Below are 18,627 nucleotides of genomic sequence, written 5' to 3' on the forward strand. Positions count from 1 at the left end.
TGCCCAGAATACCCTAGCCCTGAGCGTAGTACCGCCCAGAAGCGTGCGGTGGCTCGCTTGAAAACAGCGGATTTCAGAACAGTGGGTGGCTCAGTTCCCCGCCCCCTCAGCCCGGTCCCCGCCCCAGACCTTGAGGCCGCCACCTCACCCAGAGTAGTAGATCCGGACGACCCCAGAGGGAGAAGATGGGGAGTGGGCAGGGGGCGTGTCGAAGGGTGGGTGGGGCGAGGCTGCCCAATGGGATCCCCGGGGGAGGGGTCTGCCCAATGGACGCTGGCAGAGGGGGCTGGGGGCCGGCCTCCCAATGAACCGGGCAGGGGGCGGGGCCTGCCAAGTGGACTCTCCGAGGGCAGGGGGCGGGGCTGTATTTCCCGGACTGCCCTGCGGTAGGGGCTTCTAGCGTGCGAGCTCGTTATGTTGCGTCTGGCTCGCCCGCTCTGCGTGCAGACTGTGAAGGCCAGCAAACTTTCCCGCCTTTGGAGTAGGCCTGCCGCCCTCATGTCCACTCTGCTGATCCATCATCCCCAGTATGCCTGGCTGCAAGACCTGGGTCTCCGCGAAGATAACGAGGGCGTGTTTAATGGAAGCTGGGGCGGCCGGGGAGAGGTATGCGGGAGTCCCGGAAAACTGTAGCCATGGTTTACCCAGGAGGCCGCAAGGCGGGCGCCTCCCTTCCCACCTCCCAACTGGAGCTGAGGGAGGATAGACGGGGATGGGAAGTTCTAAAGTTGTACAGAAGTTTTCTCGTGGAGAAAGGCAAGAAGAATCGATTGATTTTAGCGCTGTGAGGAATCGATGGCCTTTTGGAGCTGCTAGGAAGTCTAAACGTCAATGCTTACTTAAACCGTATGGCAGTCTTGCCTGGAATCTGTAACAAGCTCGTCCTGGCTGAAATTTTGTAAACTTTCTCCCCCTTGAAGATTTACTTGGTTTTCAGTATTTATTGCCAGACTTAGCACCGTGATAAAACATGCAGTGGACAGGTAAGTTTCTAGTTGCCCCAAACTTAGGACAGTGTGCCTCATACTTTCAAGGGAAATAAAGATTTTCAGAAACATGACATTCAACTCTACTAGAACCTGCTTTGTTACAGGAAAAGCAACTTTTTGGCTACCTTTGGCTGTAGGAGATACAGGTGATTTTAATTGTTACCATGAAATTGGGAGTTTCGCTTTGGGTTTTGGACTTGAACCTAGGGCCGTGTGCACCGGAGGCAGGCACTCTATTGCTCTTGTGGCATCATCTAGTTCATGTCTTTTGATAAAGCCTAATCTTTTTTTAAAATTAATTTTATTAGTTTATTAATACACTCTCCTCAGACACACCAGAAGAGAGCATCAGATCCCATTACAGATGGTTGTGAGCCACCATGTGGTTGCAGAGAATTGAATTCAGGACCTCTGGAAGAGCAGTCAGTGCTCTTAACCGCTGAGACATCTAGCCAGCCCGATAAAACCTAATCTTTAGGTGCTCTTAATTTTGTTTCTTAATTTTAATTTCTTTTTCTGGAGACTCACCGGTTTCATTAACACAGGCCTTGTCGTAGTTTATCTGGACTTAGGCGTTCTGTTTCCAGACCAGAGGGTAGGCAGAGTAAGGTGGAAAAGCAGTGTGTTAAACTTATCAGCTAACTATCTGGCTACACTGAGGATTAGGTGTGTAGTATAAATGCCTCAGAACGTAGTCTTAGATGACCAACCCATGGATCTTACAGACAGTTCCTTATGAACAGGTGAGAAGCCCAAGACGGTTCTGAAGAGTGGGTTAGTCGGAACAGAAGTTAGCCTGAAGGCTCCAATTTCACTTATTTTTCTGTTTTGGGAATGATTATAATTTCTATGAATGATTGTTATTTTTTTGTATGTTTGTTTCAAGGTAATTACGACCTATTGTCCTGCTAACAATGAGCCAATAGCAAGAGTCCGACAGGTAAGTTGTTAAAATTCAGGCCGTGACAGGGAACCATGTTCGTGTTCTTAGAGGCAAGAGCGAGCAGCACCGGTGCACAGACTCATGCAGCTCTTTTTCATGCTGAGACTGACTGGGGAGTCGGCCCACTCTTGCTCTGTGGAATTAGCTAGAAAAGGTGAATCAGGATTAGGCAGAAAGTGTTTTTATTGTTGTTTGGATCACAGTAGCCCAGGCTAGTGCTGAGAATGTTGTATAGGACTTTGAACCTAGCTATAGGCATGCAGGACTGTACTAGGTTTACGCTGGGGCTTGACCCCAGCTAGAGCTTCAGACAAGCTAGGCAAGTTGGGCTACCTTCCTAGTCTCCCTCTGGGTATTGCTTCTGAGTCAACTCCAGAGGTTATTTTTTTAGGATGAAGGTTCTGATTCTTCAAATCTGGGTTGGAGTCCAAGGTTGAACTTTCTTATATGGGTCATGTGTTGTGTCTAGATGAGGCTAGACCTCAATTTACAAAGCAAGGCTTTACAGCACGGCTGGGTTATCTTTCCTTGTGTTAGATTCCTGCTGTTTTTTTTTTTTTTTTTTTTTTTTTTTTTTTTTTTTTTTGTTCTTTTTTTGAGCTGGGGACCTAACCCAGGGGTTTGGCGCTTTCCTTGTGTACCACTGAGCTAAATCCCCAACCCCATTATGCTTTTAGTTTAATTTAGTACACAGTCCCTCCTCCCCGTGCTCGGCATTGAATCCAGGGCTTCACCAATGCTAGAGCCGAGAGCAAGATTGCCTCCAGCTACTACTCTAGCTTTGTAAACAGACTTTAGGGTTGTAGGCTGTTGAAATCATTATCATCCGTGAGTCTTAGGGACAGTAAGAAAGTTTCCACTCCCTTTGCAAAGATATTTGTATATTCTAGAAGATGAGTATCCTGGTCAGTGTGAAAACCAGAGCTCTCACCTTAAAGGGAACAGGAAATAGCTTATTCTGGAGCCAAATCTGAGTGACCATCGTGCCTGGGAAAGGCAGGTTGTTTCCCCAGGGAGGCCATTCCATAGAGTTTTATAGTGGCAAAAACATGAAGTTGTATACCAAAGCAATTTAAAACTCCATTGGTGGCACCTCAGAGCGGTGTTTACAGCAATGGGGACACTGCTGGTGGCAGTCTAGCTTTTGGGTGGGTGGAAACTAGTGAGCTGCTAAGCTGAAAGATTCCAAAAGGCTTTTATTGGTTAGTCAGAGGATGCTAGTTCTTTTTTTTTTTTTTTTTTTTTTTCTTTTCTTTTTCTTCTTTTTTTCTTCCTTTTTTTTTTTTTGGAGCTGGGACCGAACCCAGGGCCTTGCGCTTCCTAGGCAAGCGCTCTACCACTGAGCTAAATCCCCAACCCCAGGATGCTAGTTCTTAAGTCACAGCATGCTGGTTCTGACAGACACCAGGGTGGGCAAAGAACGCTTATTCGGGGAGGTGAAAACTAGCCCAGACTGAGGTAATTAGGCTCTGGATTCGCAACATTCCAACCTCTTTGCATTAATTAATTGCTTGCTTGCTTACTTGATTGATTAATTTTTGTTTTTTCGAGACAAGATTTCACTGTGTAGCCCTGACTGTCCTTGAACTCACTCTGTAGGCTGGGCTGGTCTTAAACTCACAGAGATCCACCTGCCTCTGTTCCCAGAGTGCTGGGATTGAAGGGGTGCATCCAGTCAGTATCTGCAGGCACAGTTTCTTTTTCTTTCTCACTGACGTTTTTTTCACTTCTCTTCTCTCACTCCCATTGTTGACTTAGGCCAGCATGAAAGACTACGAAGAGACCATAGGGAAAGCCAAGAAAGCTTGGAACATCTGGGCAGATGTAAGTACGGCTTTATGGTCCCCGCTGCAGAGCAGGTCACCTGAGGTACTCAGGAAAGACAGATAAGCACGGGAAAGAGCAGAAATGTGCATTCTTGGGGACTCTGCTGATTTCCTCCGGGTATTCTAAAGCCAGGGTCGGTCAGTTCGGGATTAGAAGAGTGGTTCAAAATAGATGAACAGTCACGTGTAGAGCTGTGAATATTCTCCCCCAACCTCTTACTGAGCAAAAGAAAGGGAGCCCTTTGTCCTCTCTTTCTCCTGTCTCTCCTCTTAGACTGAGGAGGGACAGGATATCCTCACAGCATGCCTAGGGCTAAGGAGATTCTGCCTCCTTCGTCTCTGAGCAACACCCATCATGGGTTCACAGAGCCAAAGTGGGCCTCACTAGTCAGTGGCCGCTAGGTGGGCGTGGAGTGAAGGAGAGAAGGAATCGCTTGGATCTTCCAGCATCCCTCTGCCTCCACCAGAGGGTTTTCACAAAGAGGGGAAGGCTGTGAGAGCCTGCCTTCTGGAGTTGTGAGGATTAAATCACTAGATCATGTATTGTTGGCAGGCGTTTGTGGCAGGACTGGCACAAGGCAAGCATCTCTACACCATAATGCCATGCTGGGGATTACACCAAGACCATCAGGCTTGGTGGCGAGTACCCTTATCCACTTAGCCATCTCGGCAGCTGCCTGGCTCTTTTGTCTTGTTTTGAGGACGATGCAGCGAGACAACCAAATTTAGTCTTCATCCCAACATCTTTAGTAGTAGTAGTAGTAGTAGTAGTAGTAGTAGTAGTAGTAGATGGTTATCAGAGCTGCCTTCCGGCACTTCTTTCCCAGCTCCCCTGTGATTACATCATAGGTATGATTCTTCTATACATGTTACATGATGCATACACAGTTTTGGATCACACTGTGTGTGTGTGTGTGTGTGTGTGTGTGTGTGTGTGTGTGTGTGTGTGTGTATAAGGATAATGCGTATTTGCTGGTGTTTGTAATTGTGTGTCTGTGTGCACAGAGCCGTGTATGTTGGCACATGCATCACATGTTGGTACGTGTGGTGGTCAGAAGACTACTTTGGAGTCAGTTCTCTCACACGTTGCCAAGGATGGATCTTTATTCGCTGAGGCATCTCACTGCTCCAGTTAGTTTTTAAAAAAATGCTTAGGGGGCTGGAGAGATGGCTCAGTGGTTAAGAGCACTGACTGCTCTTCCAGAGGTCCTGAGTTCAATTCCCAGCAACCACATGGTGGCTCACAACCATCTGTAATGAGATCTGATGCCTTCTTCTGGTGTGTCTGAAGACAGCTACAGTGTACTTGTATATAATAAATAAATACATCTTTTAAAAAATTAAAAAAAAATGTTTGTGTGTTGTATGCATGTGCCTGTGTATGCGTGCACAGAGGCCAGAAGAGGGCATCAGGTATCCTCTTTGATCACCTGCTTGTTCCTCTGAAGCAGGGTATTTACTAGGGTGGAAGCCAGCAAGCAAATCCTAGCAATCCTCCTGCCTCTGCCCGACTCATGCAATGGGGTTACTGGCATTTGCTGCGAGTCCTCCTTAAGATTGTGAACCATGCTCTTAATCACTGAGCCACCTGTCCCAGAACATTAAACTTTATTTGTCCTGGTTAACTTGCTCTGTAGACCAGGCTGGCCTCAAACGCACATAGATTCTCTTGCCTCTGTCTCCCAAGTGCTGGGCTTAAAGGCATGTGCCACCGTACATGGCCAAAACATTTTAAAAAGAGATTTATTTATTTTATGTGTATGAGAGTGTTGCTCAAATGTATGTCTGTGTACCACATGCATGCCTAGTGCCCTCAGAGGTCAGAAGAGGGCCCTGGATCCCCTGGAATTGGAGTTACAGATAGTGACATCGGTGTAGGGAACTGAACCTGGGTCTTCTGCAAGAGTAACAAGTGCTCTTAATTGCTGAGGCATCTCTCCAGCCTGACCCTAACCACCTTTCTAGCTTGCTTTCTTTTCTTCCTGCCTCAGTCTCCCAAATGCTGGAATCATTCACGTCTTTTTTTTTTTATGTTTTAAAGATACATTTATTTTATGTATGTGAGTACACTGTCACTGTCTTCAGACACACCAGAAGAGGACATTGGATCCCATTACAGATGGTTGTGAGCCATCATGTGGTTGCTGGGAATTGAACTCAGGACCTCTGGATGAGCAGTCAGTGCTCTTAACCACTGAGCCATCTCTCCAGCACTCACATGTCTTTTAAGTAGAAACATTTATGCCCATGTGTGTTTATCTAGAGTAAATAAAAACATGTTTGAGATTAGTTTGTGTAGTTTCAGGTCTGCCTTCCTAAACTGATTTAAAAACTGTTTTATTTATCGTTATGATAATGATGGTGGTGATGTGTGTACACTTGCCCCATGATGTGCATACGGAGGTCAGAGGTCAATTTTGTAGAGTTGGTTCCTTCTTTCCATCTTTTTTTTTTTTTTTTTTTGGTTCTTTTTTTCGGAGCTGGGGATCAAACCCAGGGCCTTGCACTTCCTAGGCAAGCGCTCTACCACTGAGCTAAATCCCCAACCCCCCTTCTTTCCATCTTATGTGGGTTCTGGGGATCAAACTCAGGTCACCAGGCTTGAGCAGCAAGCACCTCTCCCTGTGGAGCCATCTCGGTTCCCCCTTAGACGACTTTTAAGTCTGTCTCCCTTGTTGCAGTGGTCGCTGTCATGATGATCGTTCTGAGCTATTGTGCTATAATCTTTTTGCTTCTGTTTTTGAACTTAGGATCTCCGTTGGCACTGTGATGTCTTATCCCACAGTGCCAGATTGTATTTAGCATTCCTTCATAGCTCCTGCATTTTTGAGCTCTAGTCAGAGTTGCTGAGTAAGTCAGGAAGGTCACTCTTAGATGAGTAACTGGGCCAGTAAGGGATCAACTTGTTGGAATTGGAGTTAAGCAATTGAGTTCAAAGATCAGTGCAGATACAGCTTTTTCTGACAGTCCTCCTGGGCTCTGGTCAATATGGCAGTGACTTAGAGAAGGCCTAGTTGGGCCTCAGACAAAAGCATCAGAACAGCCTGGCCTGGTCTGCAGCCTCCCTGAAGGATCTTTCCCATGAGGCGTTCTGCTGCCCTCTTTCCTTCTGTTGGCCTTGCCTACATCACAACAGAAACCTGTTTTTCACTCCAGTTAAGCCTAGAAATTTCAAAGGGAACATTTGTCTTTAAGGGAGATAAAGACAAGGTGTAATGAAGGGAACAGTTGCAGAGTCCCACAGCCAAATATCAGGACAGCTCAGGCAGCCCTGCAGAGGAGGGGGAGGAAGGATCGGCAGAGCCGGAGGGATCGAGGACACCACAAGAACAAGAATCAACTGGCTGTCTCTGACTCTTTTTGTTTGCCTATGGGACCCTACTGGGGGTACTTTTCCAGCCTTGATGTGAGCCTTTGTGTGCCTGGTCTTACTGTAGCTCGTTATGCCATATTTGCTTGATGTTCCTGAAAAGCCTGCTCTTTTCTGAGGGGAGATGGAGGGAGAGACAGACGGGAAGAAGGAAGGGAACTGCAGTTGGGTCATAAGATACGAGAGAAGAATAAATACAAGGAAAACAAATCCACAGGAATATGCCAGAAACAAACAGCAACGAAGATAAATACAAAGGAAAAGTAATTTATAAAAGCTGTTTTATCTGTTTGTTTTGAGAGGGTTTAATGTAGCTTAGGGCAGCCTCAAGCTCGATAGAGCCATGGCTGGCCTTGAGTTCCTGATGGCTCTGCTTTTACCTCCTCAGTGCTGGGTTAGAGGTGGGCACCTCCATGCCAGGAGGAAAATGGATGGATCTCCCCTTGCCCCTCCCTTTCCCCCTCCCACTCCCCCCTCCCCCCCCCCTTCTTCCCCCCCCCTCTCCCTCAGGTCGGTCACTCTTCCTCCTACCAAGCCGTAATGGAACCGTAAGCTTCTTCCCTTGGACTTCACCTATCCCTAAGGCCCTACCTGCAAACCCCATGGCACCTGACACCTGTCCTGGAGATTCTCCAAGCACAGCACTCTCAATTGCCGGACCTGTCTCTCCAGTCACTTTCTTCAGCTGGACCTAGAACAACATACTGACCTGTGTTTTAATGGTTTTTTCCCTTTTAAAATCTCCTGTGATCCATGCTGTTTGTTATATCTGTGGCCCTTGGCACGTGGCTCCTTTTCTTCCCTTGCCTCTCTTTGCTCTTCAAAACGACTGCATTCTCCCTGTCTTTGGCCTTCGCGCATGCCCTGCTCTTTGCTCTGATTTCTCTGTCTTTTTACTTGGCTGAGAACAGCCATGCTTTAAGTCTTTGCTCTACGTTTTCAAAGGCCTTCCTCCCCTCTCCCATAGTAACACGGACTGACAAGTCCTGGCTGCTCCACTGACGACTTGCTCCCCTTCATGTAGTCCATTGCTCCCTCTTCCTGCTGCTGCACTGAGTCATGCTCTCTACTGGGCAAGAGTTATAGCTGTCTCGTTGACAGTGATGTGCCCAGGCAGTTGTATAGTAGCCACGAGACTGATGGGAGTAAAATAAATGTGTACCACATGGGCCTGGAGAGATGATTCAGTGCTTAAGAGCATTTTTTTTTTTTTTTTTTTTTTTTGAGCTGGGGACCGAACCCAGGCCTTGTGCTTGCTAGGCAAGCGCTCTACCACTGAGCTAAATCCCCAACCCCGCTTAAGAGCATTTATTTTGCAGAAGATCAAGTTCAGTTCTTAGCACCCACTCCTAAAACTGTAAGTCCAGTTTCAGGAGGTCAGAGGCCCTCTGCTGACCTCCGTGGGCTCCTGCAGGCGTAAAGTGCACATGCATACACTGAGGCACACACCTGCACATAAATCATAATTATTTTTGTAAAATGTCTAATGTGTGGAAGGTAGAGCACATATATATTTGATCTCAGCTCATGTTAGCAGCGTGGCTGGACTTGCAACCCTGTGAGGTGAATTTATAAGACTGTGCCCTTCTAGGAAGGATGGGAAATACAGAAAGAATCGTGCAGAATGAAAGGGCTGGTTGGGAAACCAGTGCCCACACGGCTAGAGGCTTTAAAAAGAGGGAATCTCAGCTGAGCATGGTGGTGTAAGCCTTTGATCCCAGTACTCAAGAGGCAGGCACAGGCTGATTCCAGGCCAATTCTTCCAATCCTTCAGTATTCAGCGTGAGTCTGAGTTTAGATTTGTTTCCCCTGCGTCCAGCCTTGCCCTTTTCTTTCTTATAGTGTCTTTAGACCTGTGACCATCCATAACTGTTTGTTGTCATTTTGTCCATGCTTCCCAGAAGAGGTGGCTCTAGGGATGTTAGCCATCACTGTGACCCAAAAAGTCTCTAGCGACATAGTTGTGGTCTGTTCTTCAGTGCACTTCTGACACTGGTAGACACCAACATAGGCTTTGACATCAAAATTGCACTCTTCTCTTAGATTCCTGCCCCAAAACGAGGAGAAATAGTCAGAAAGATTGGCGATGCCTTGCGGGAGAAGATCCAATTACTGGGAAGACTGGTAAAGTATTTTTGAAGTTTTTTTAGTGATCTCTTGAGAATCAGTCAAGAACAGGCTGTCATGAGTTCACATGCATACGTTTTGTTTTGTTTGAGACTGAGGTTTCTGCTGTGTTGTGTAGCCTTGGCTCAAGAGATCCCCCTGCCTCATACTCCTAACTGCTGGAGTTCTGTCTGCTTCCTTGCCCCACTAGGTTGAATCAGATTTTAAAAGATTAACATTATAGGTATGTCCCAAGATTATGATTTTCAAGAAAAACAATATTTTAAAAATTTATTTATTTTATGTTTATAAGTGGTCTATCTGCATGTACACCTGCGTGTACACCTGCGTGTCAGAAGAGGTTATCAGATTTTACTATAGATAGCTGTAAGCCACCATGTGGTTGCTGGGAATTGAACTCAGGACCTCTGAAAGAGCAGCCAGTGCTCTTAACCTCCGAGCTAACTCTCCAGCTCCAAGAAAAACAAATTTCAAAATCCATTTTTTATAAGAAAAAGTAAAATAAATTTACCTGGTTTAAAAGTCATCAAAGCATGATGAATTATATGCATAAATGAAATTGTCAAAGAATTAATAAAAGCAATATATTAAAAATAAGACAAAAAAGCAAGTAAATAAAAAATTTCAGAAGAAAAGATTTCCTTAGTTTATTACCTACGTAAAATGTTTTATTTTGTCCTCAACTTAATGTTTAATATACAAGTTCTGCTTGGGAAATCCTGCTTGCATTTTTATATTTTTAGGTGTCTTTGGAGATGGGGAAAATCTTAGTGGAAGGAATAGGGGAGGTTCAGGAGTACGTGGACGTCTGCGATTATGCTGCCGGCTTGTCGAGGATGATTGGGGGACCCACCTTGCCCTCTGAAAGTAAGCCTGGAGTCATTAAGCTAAGCGCTTGGTGCCAGGACAGAGCTTCCAACCCTCCTCTGTGGGCCCAGCGAGATGGCTTAGCAGGATGCCGGACAACTTCAGTTCCATTCCCAGGACCCACAGGGTGGAGGGAGAGAGCTCAGTTTTGTTGTCCTCTGACCTGCACGTGTGTGTACACACGGCATACGCCCCAAATTGTTATGTTTTAGGATGGAGGGCAGTGTCAGGGAATTGGTAGCTATGACAGAGCATGCCAATTAGAGGACAGGACTGTAAGAGTGTTGGGGACTTTCTGTCCCAGGTACGCCTTCCCCAGGAAGTACCCCAGGCCTCGAAGGACACGGAACTGGTGGTTGAATACTGTGAGTGGGGAAGGCGGCTGCATGAAGTTGAGGATGGGGGACCATCAGGAACCTCCTTGTGAGCACAGCTGGAGGATGCAGTGCACGGGTCCCTGTTGCGAGGGACTTTATCCTGAGTAGCTACAGCATCTACGTAGACTCTAGAGGCCTCTAAGCGAGGAATTGATGGCAGTCGGGCAAAGAAGAGAGAGTAGGAGAGAAGGCTAGACCTCCCCAGTAGGAGTTGGGATGCTGGCCTGTGGGACGGTCTGGGTATCAGGTGCTGAAGTTTCGCTGGCCCCACTTCCAGCGTGAGTGATGACAAGAAGTGTCACTCTCCTGCATGTGATAATAGTGTGTAAGTTTACCAGGTCTGCGGATGCTTCTTGGCTCTGTTCTTTACAACCCTGGCAACTGTTAATTAAAATAAGCCTTCATGGCATTAGCTTTAAAGTTTGCAATGAAATATGAATGGGGGCTTTGTTTGTTTTGTATACAGTGTCTCATCTATTCCAAGCTGGGCTGGAACTTATCACAGGGCTGAGAAAAACCTTGTGTTGACCTTCTGCCTCCACCACACCCAGCTTGTGCCAGGGGTCTGAACCAGACCTGTTCATGCCTGGCAAGCAGTCTGCCAGATGGACCACATCTGCCAAAAATATACTCATTTCTATTTGCACTTTAATTTCCTTACAGTGAATGAAGCTTTTGTAATCCATCCAGCATGAGCCTGTAACATGCGCTTTCTTGTCTTGAAGTTAGAGAGGTCAAGAGACAACACAGTCCTGAGAATCACATGTTCTGTGCTCTGTTTATGTTACCCTCTGTGTTCACATCTTTTGGGGGGAACCTCCTACTGTTTCATGACATGTCTCTGTCTTCCAAATGGGATCCATGCTGCCCTTACCTCTGCAGCTCCTGAAGTACGAGATATAGTGAACACCAATACAGTTGGTAAAGTGGGGTAGTAATGAGCAGTTCTGTTTTACATTACACAGTAGTTCTTAATCCTTTGGCTCTGTGAGGTAGTCCACGGGAGCATCAGGAATACTCTTTGGTCTGAAGAGAAATGGCTTAGGATTTTATTCATAACAAATATGTTCACCAAGTGAATATGTGTACACCGCAGGACCCGGCCATGCTCTCATGGAACAGTGGAATCCGTTAGGCCTGGTGGGAATCATCACCGCCTTCAACTTCCCCGTGGCTGTGTTTGGCTGGAACAATGCCATAGCTCTAATCACAGGCAACGTCTGTCTTTGGTAAGTTGTCATTCTCCGGTCTCATTGTGAGAGGTGGTGAGTAAATAGCCGGAGCCATCGCTGTGCACTGTGAAAGGGTTTTAGATGTGTCTTCAGTCTCTTAACTGACACATTAAGTCACGTGTGCTAATTGCGCTGGTTTTTAATTTGTATTTGACCATTGGCAACATGTTTGGATGTAGTAGTGTCTCCTTCCCCAGCCAGCTGTTCTTACTCTAAGTTGTACCTCCGTTCTGACACTTAAGTACCTGGCAGTAGGCTCCATAGGCTAATGGCTCAGTCTTCCATAGAACTGCCCCAAGCTCAGATGGATGGATGGATTGAGTTTTTTTTTCTTTTCTTTCTTTTTTTGAGAGGAAGACTCTGAACTCTTGCTTCTACCTTTGGGCTACCATCTCCAGGATTTTATTGATTGATTGAGACAGGATATGACTCTATAGTCCAGGCCATATTATTACCTCAGCCCTCTGGGCGCAGGGATTACAGGTGCCCAGCAGTGTGCCCAGCCAGATGTATTAGTTAGTGTTAAGTAATGCCATCAATGGCATATTCTCAATCTCTATAAAACAAAGTGTAGTTTGAAGACTTGATGGTTTGGTACCTTTTTGCAAAGGAACCTGTGCATTCTGTCTGAGCTTTCTCGTTGCTGTGACCAACTGCCTGATAAGAAGCAACTTATGGGGCTGGAGAGATGGCTCAGAGGCCAAGAGCACTGTCTGCTCTTCCAGAGGTCATGAATTCAATTCCCAGCAACCACATGGTGGCTCACAGCTATCTATAATGAGATCTGGTGCCCTCTTCTGGCCTGCATGTGTACATGCAGGTGGAACGCCGTATACATAATAAATAAATCTTAAAAAAAAAAAAAGAAGCAATTTATGGGAGGAAGGTGTATTTTGGGTCACAGAAGGGGACGGGGAGCATATAGTTAGTCCACCATGGCAGAGCCAGAGTGGTGGTGGGACCAGCTTGTTCATATTAGTTTAGTCAGAAGCAGAGAAAGGAGACCACTGTTGTTCATCTGGCTTCCTTTTCTCCTTTTGTTCAGGCCAGGAGTCCAGCCATGGGATGGTGCTCCCCATGTTTGGAGTGGGTCTTCCCCCTTCAGTTAATCATCTGGAAGCCCCTTCTTAAGCACATTTGAAGTTCAGTGCTATGTGTCTCAGCACTGGCCAAGGCGGTGCTTAGTCAGTCAAGTTGACAATCCTAATTAACGATCGTCCAGCACTGAAACCCACTGTGTTATGTAGTTAACAGTGCCACTTCCTTCAGGAACAGTTAACGTAACAGTTCTGTGGTCCTGCAGCAGCTGCACTCCCCATCATTTGGAGCACGATTATTATGCTGTTTCCTCATCACTGAAACCCCACCTGGCGGATAGGTTTCCATTTCAGTTACTAGTGGTATTTGTTGTCTAATTAGACGCTTTTCTCTATAACGTTTTTGTTTTTCTTTGAAATGAAAGGTGCTTGCCTCTAAAGTTACTTCTCTCTCTCTGTCTCTCTTAAATGTCTCTAGGAAAGGAGCACCAACAACTTCCCTCGTTAGTATAGCTGTCACAAAGTAAGTATGTGTGGCTTTCTTTTTTCTGGTGTCACATATTTCGCTAGGATGATTGACAAGCACTGGTGTATGTGTCTATGAGTGTGCTTTTTTTTTTTCTTTCTTCTTTGAGACATGGTTTCTCTGTGTCCTGGCTGTCCTGGAATTTGCTCTGTAGACCAGACTGGGCTCAAACTCACAGAGATCCATCTGTCTGCTCCTGAGTGCTGGGATTAAAAGTGTGCATGCCCCATCACTGCCCAGCAGGAATTGTGTTTGTTTTAGCATAGAGATCAGGTACCTTTCTCCTTTGGTAGTAAGACTTTAGTATCACGGCAGTTTATGTGGATCTGTCTGAGCCATGCCATTTCATTTACCTGCTTGGAAGGATGCCAGCTATTGACAGTTTATCACTTGAAAAATAAAAACATGTGCAGCAGAAAAGAAATACCCTGGCACTTTAGGGACTGTATTTACTTGATAATTGTCCAACAAGTGTATGGCTGAGAAATGCTCTATGCCTGGTGAATTTAGGACCTTACATATGCTAGGCAAGGGCTCTACCACTGAGATAGTATCTGTCAAGTGGACACACAGACCACTAACAAAGCAGAGAGAACTGATTGGTACACAAGCCATGCCTGGCCTGTTCGACCATTTCTCACAGCTCACAGCCAGTTACGTAGTGTGTGACCATGGTCTCATTTGACTGCAGCCCTTAGATTGAGGGAGAAGGCACTTTGATGTGCACAGGCCTTTTGGGAATGTAAGATCCTGCTGTTTTCTGGCTGAAGCCAGCAGACATAAGCCCTGCGCTACTTCAGGGTTATGTGAGTCAGGGCCCCATCTTCCAGGACATCTCCATGGTAACATCCCAGGCTTCAGAGACTTCTTCCCCTCCCCAGTCCATCCTGTTTGCTTTAGTTTTGTGTCCTCTTGTAGCCAGCCTGACCTCGCATTCCTCACACAGCTGACTAGGACCTTAAACTGCATCCTCCTGCCTCTGCCTCCAAAGGGCATGTGCCACCATTATCCATTATCTCTTCTCTTTTCAGGGGAAGGGAGGTAGGAGAACAGGAACCCTTGTGGTCCAGGCCAGCCTTGAACTCCCCTGAAGTTCTGATCCTCCTGTCTGTGCCTCCAAAGTGCTAGATCTCAGGTGTGCACTGCCACACCTAGTCTGTACAGTGCTGGAGACTGAGCCCAGGGCTTCACTAGGCAAATACTGTCAGCTGAGCTGAGCAACTCTGCTTCCCTTTGCTGCTTCTGTGTGTGAGCAGATATGGGGTTATATTCAGACACCTTATTTGTTTGTGGGGTCTCTTTAGATTCCTCCATCTTCTTACACCTTATTCTTCTTTAATTTCCTTACTGTCCTAATGGATGTGTGGGTAGGGACCAAAGAAGAAAAAGCAAGGCTTCATCCATGTACTTCAGTGAGGAATACAGCCTCCAACCTGTCATACTGACTCAGATGTGTCTTCACAGTTAGGTAGAAAAGATGGGATGAAAATGCTTCTATATCTCCTTTTCATGTTCTGTACATCTTTTCCTTTAACACTATTTTAAATGCAGACTTCCACTTGTGTTTGCAAACCTTGTTTGTAATCCATGAGGAAAACCCAGGTCTGAGTGTTTGAAGAGTCAGTTGGAAAGGGAAGTCATGTGATAGGGCTTTCTCTCCCATTTATAAAAATGTTCCGAGAGGAGTGACTGGCTGAGCATGTCTGGTGTCTCATTCCTAGGATCATAGCCAAGGTTTTGGAGGACAACCTGCTGCCTGGTGCCATTTGCTCCCTGACCTGTGGTGGAGCAGATATCGGGTAGGTGAATGGAGGAAGAGCATCCTTTGCTGAAGGGCCCTGCGTTGATTGGTGGGAATCTTCTACTGCAATAACAAAACCCAGTGCAGCTAAGGAGGCGAGGCTACCTTCTGTGACTATTAATGCTGTAGACCTGCTCAGCACTTGTTAGTGCATGAGCTTCCCGAGGAATGCTTGGTTCTTAGTTACTGACACATGCCTACAATCTCAGAGCCCTGGAGGTGGAAGCAGAAAGATCAAAGTTCATGGCCATCTTCAGCTACACAGCAAGTTTGACGCTGTATCTAGGAAGCATTATTTTAACTGCCACAAGATTCATATACCGTAAAACCCTCCCTTTGAAACCGTACCACTTGGTGGATTTTTGTTAGTTTTGTTTTGGTGCTGGGGTGAAGTCCAAGCATTGTACATGCTACTAGGCAAGGCCTCTCCCAAGAGCTGCACCCTCAGCTCCTGCCAAGTGGCTTTGAGAACATTTGTTTTTAACCTGTACTTCGAGACCCCTTTGGGGGTTGAAAGACATATCAGATAGGCTGCATGTCAGATATTTACATTATGATTCATAACAGTAGTAAAATTACAGTTAGGAAGGAGGAACACAATAGTTTCATGGTAGGTGGTCACCATGATGAACATGTATTAAAGGGTCACAGCATTAGGAAGGTTGGGAACTGCTGTTTCTAGAATGTTCAGTGTTGTGCAACTATTGCTGTCTTATCCCAGGATGTTTAAATTATGCTGGAAAGAAACTTCTTACTATCCATACCCATTTCCCATTGGTTTGGATGGGGAAAACTTGCTCAAATTTCTGACAATCACTACTGTCCTTTTTGTCTCTGAATTTTCTTTTGGGGCCATTTTATGTAAATATGAGGTCTTTTGTTACTCTCTTACTTAGCATGAGGTTACAGCATCTTGAATTTGAAACTGGCTAAAATTTCTCCGAATCATCATAAAAGACTTTTTTGTTTTGTTTTGCTTTTTAAATCAGCTTAGACTTTGACCAGTTAGGTTCCCTTGGTGTCAAGTCTGTCCCCATGCTGGTCTGAGATGTTAGGCTCTTATATCTTCGTTCCTATAGGTGAGAATATTAGACAACCTATCTTTTTCCCTCTCTACTCTTCACCCCCCATATTCCCTACTGGAGTGTTTTAAAATGTCACTGAAATCCTGAGTGTTGTGTTGTGTGGCCTACACTTGTTCTTGAACTCTGGACATCCTCCTGTTGGCCTTGTCACAGTCATCAGCACACGTAGGACCTTGCTAAGCACAGCCACCTGTCATGTGGACACTCAAGACTGGTTGAATCTGAGGAGCTTTATCTGAGTAATTAGATCAAGATGCCCAGTCTACGCCCATGCAGGGGCTGCACGGCATTGCTCACCCTGATCGGGGGAGGCACAAACAACTGCAACACAGAAGTTCAAATACATAGCCTCTGAGCTATGCTTCTCAGAACCAACTAGAAAGCTTTTACTTTTTCAAAAATTGTGTATTTTGTGGGGGATGGGGAGAGTTTTATTAAGAAGAAAATGAAGTTAAAGGGAGGAACTGATTCTGGAAAATTCCAGGTAGCAGATGACTTGAACTTTTGATCCTCCTGCCTGCACAACTCAGCTTCTAGAAGTATAGACCACCACACCTTCTGAATGCTATGAGGCAAGCTACCTCCCTAGCTCCAAGAGCAGTGCATTTTGTCTGGGTTCCTGGGGAGGTCTGACGTGTGATCACAAGGGTCTTTATTTTGAGGTAGTGTCTTTCTAAGTAGTCCAGGTGGCTTGGAACTCATTCTGTAGTGCAGACGGGTCTTAAATGTGTGATTTTTCTACCTTTGTCTCCCAAGTAGCTGGGGTTACAGGCTTGTGCCTTCAGGTCTGCTTGTTCTTTTAAGTAAAAGATTTAGTTTTATGTGTGTGAGTGTTTTGCCTGCATTTATACCACTTGCATGCCTGGTACCTCTGTAGAAACCAGAAGAGTGTCAGGTCCTCTGGAACCAAGTTATGGATGGTCTGGGAATTAAACCTGGGTCCTGTGGAAGAGCAGCTGATCTTGCAATTGCTGGGCCAGCTCTTTAGCCCCAGGTCTGGCTGCTCTGAAAGGAATTGTATTGCAGATAACGAACCTGAAAGCACCCGGTGTTCATCCACACCAGGGACACATTGTCTTGGTTCCTTCTCAGTACAGGAAGAACCTTCTTCATGAACTAAGGAGGTATCCTAAGGGGCTGTAAACAGCTCACAGAACAGGTCAGCCAGCTTCCTGTGTGGTTCTGCTTGGGAAGAGTTTGTTTTATTACCTCATGCTCTTGGGACAGACTTCCGTGTGACTGTCTTGCCAAGGGCCCATAGCATGCTTCTTGCTGGTACTGCGGGGGCCATGATGTGTTTGCTTGGGTGACACTTTCTGTTCCCTGCAGCACAGCAATGGCCAGAGATGAGCGTGTGAACCTGCTGTCGTTCACTGGGAGCACTCAGGTGGGGAAGGAGGTGGCCCTCATGGTACAGGAGAGGTTTGGTAAGTGCTGGCTTTATGCTGAGGATTTGAATCTGTGTATGATGGCTGAAAGGTTTTTGCAGGGCCTGGTGGTACACTCTTTTAATCCTAGCTCCTGAGAGGCAGAGGCAGGGGCCCCTCTGAATTCAAGGCCAGCCTGGTCTATGTGGTGAGTTCCAGACCAACTAGGACTATATGATGACCCCATCTCAAACAAACCAACAAACCCCAACACTAACAAACAACAAACAAACAAAAAACTCAACAAAACAAATAATAAGGTCAGTAAGGTTATAGGATGGGAGGTTAACTTAACAAAATTAAATTTCTGTTAGTAACAATTGAAAATGAAATTTAGAAAATTCTACTTATGGTGATATCAGAAGAATTAGACACCCACATTTAAATTTGAAGTAGCGTTGGTCTTTGTGGAAAGACATTAGGACCTAAGTAAACGAAAAGACATCTCATTCTCCCTCCTCAGAGTGCTCAGGCTTGTGGTGATGCCAGTTCTTCCCAGGTGACCGGTGAGCTCAGCATAATTGCTGTCAGCATCACATTTATTGCCAGTGGGTGTTTTTGTTTTGTTTTGTTTTTCCTTAGCAGAATCGCTAGACATTCTCAGTGTATAAGAGCAGTCTCTTGACAGACAGTGCTTGGACAATCAGATAGTCACATGAATTAGTGTGAAGTTTGTCTTTGTCTTACTTTAAACCTCAAACATTACTAAAAATGTATCAAAAGACCTCAGTGTGGGGGCTGGAGAGATGGCTCAGTGGCAAAGAGCACTGAGTTCCAGAGGTCCTGAGTTCAATTCCCAGCAGTCATACAGTGACTCACAACCATCTGTGATGAGATTCAATGCCCTCTTGGAGTGTGTCTGAGGACAGCCACAGTGTACTCATACACACAGAGTGAGTAAATCTTTAAAAAACCAAACCAACCAAACAAGACCTAAATGTAAGAGCCAAGACTACATTTTTGGAAACCTAGGAAATAAGTCTTTGTTACCTTGGATTGGGCAGTGTCTTCTTAAATGAT

At 45.8% G+C, this 18,627-nt stretch overlaps 1 protein-coding gene across 1 annotated transcript in view; it reads left to right on the forward strand.

Moving 5' to 3' along the window:
• Nucleotides 1–336: 336 nt before the first annotated feature.
• Nucleotides 337–18,627, forward strand: part of Aldh7a1 (aldehyde dehydrogenase 7 family member A1) — a 32,724-nt gene continuing 14,433 nt past the window's right edge. Inside the window, exons 1-9 of the mRNA XM_032885852.1 lie at nt 337–606; nt 1,876–1,929; nt 3,691–3,756; nt 9,172–9,252; nt 9,999–10,122; nt 11,596–11,728; nt 13,247–13,291; nt 15,016–15,093; nt 17,510–17,607. Coding sequence (XP_032741743.1) covers nt 415–606; nt 1,876–1,929; nt 3,691–3,756; nt 9,172–9,252; nt 9,999–10,122; nt 11,596–11,728; nt 13,247–13,291; nt 15,016–15,093; nt 17,510–17,607 — 871 coding nt within the window. The 5' untranslated portion in view covers nt 337–414. The remainder of the gene's footprint in view (nt 607–1,875; nt 1,930–3,690; nt 3,757–9,171; nt 9,253–9,998; nt 10,123–11,595; nt 11,729–13,246; nt 13,292–15,015; nt 15,094–17,509; nt 17,608–18,627) is intronic.

The sequence above is a fragment of the Rattus rattus genome, chromosome 15 (assembly GCF_011064425.1).
Source record: "Rattus rattus isolate New Zealand chromosome 15, Rrattus_CSIRO_v1, whole genome shotgun sequence".
In the NCBI taxonomy this organism is placed as follows: Eukaryota; Metazoa; Chordata; class Mammalia; order Rodentia; family Muridae; genus Rattus; species Rattus rattus.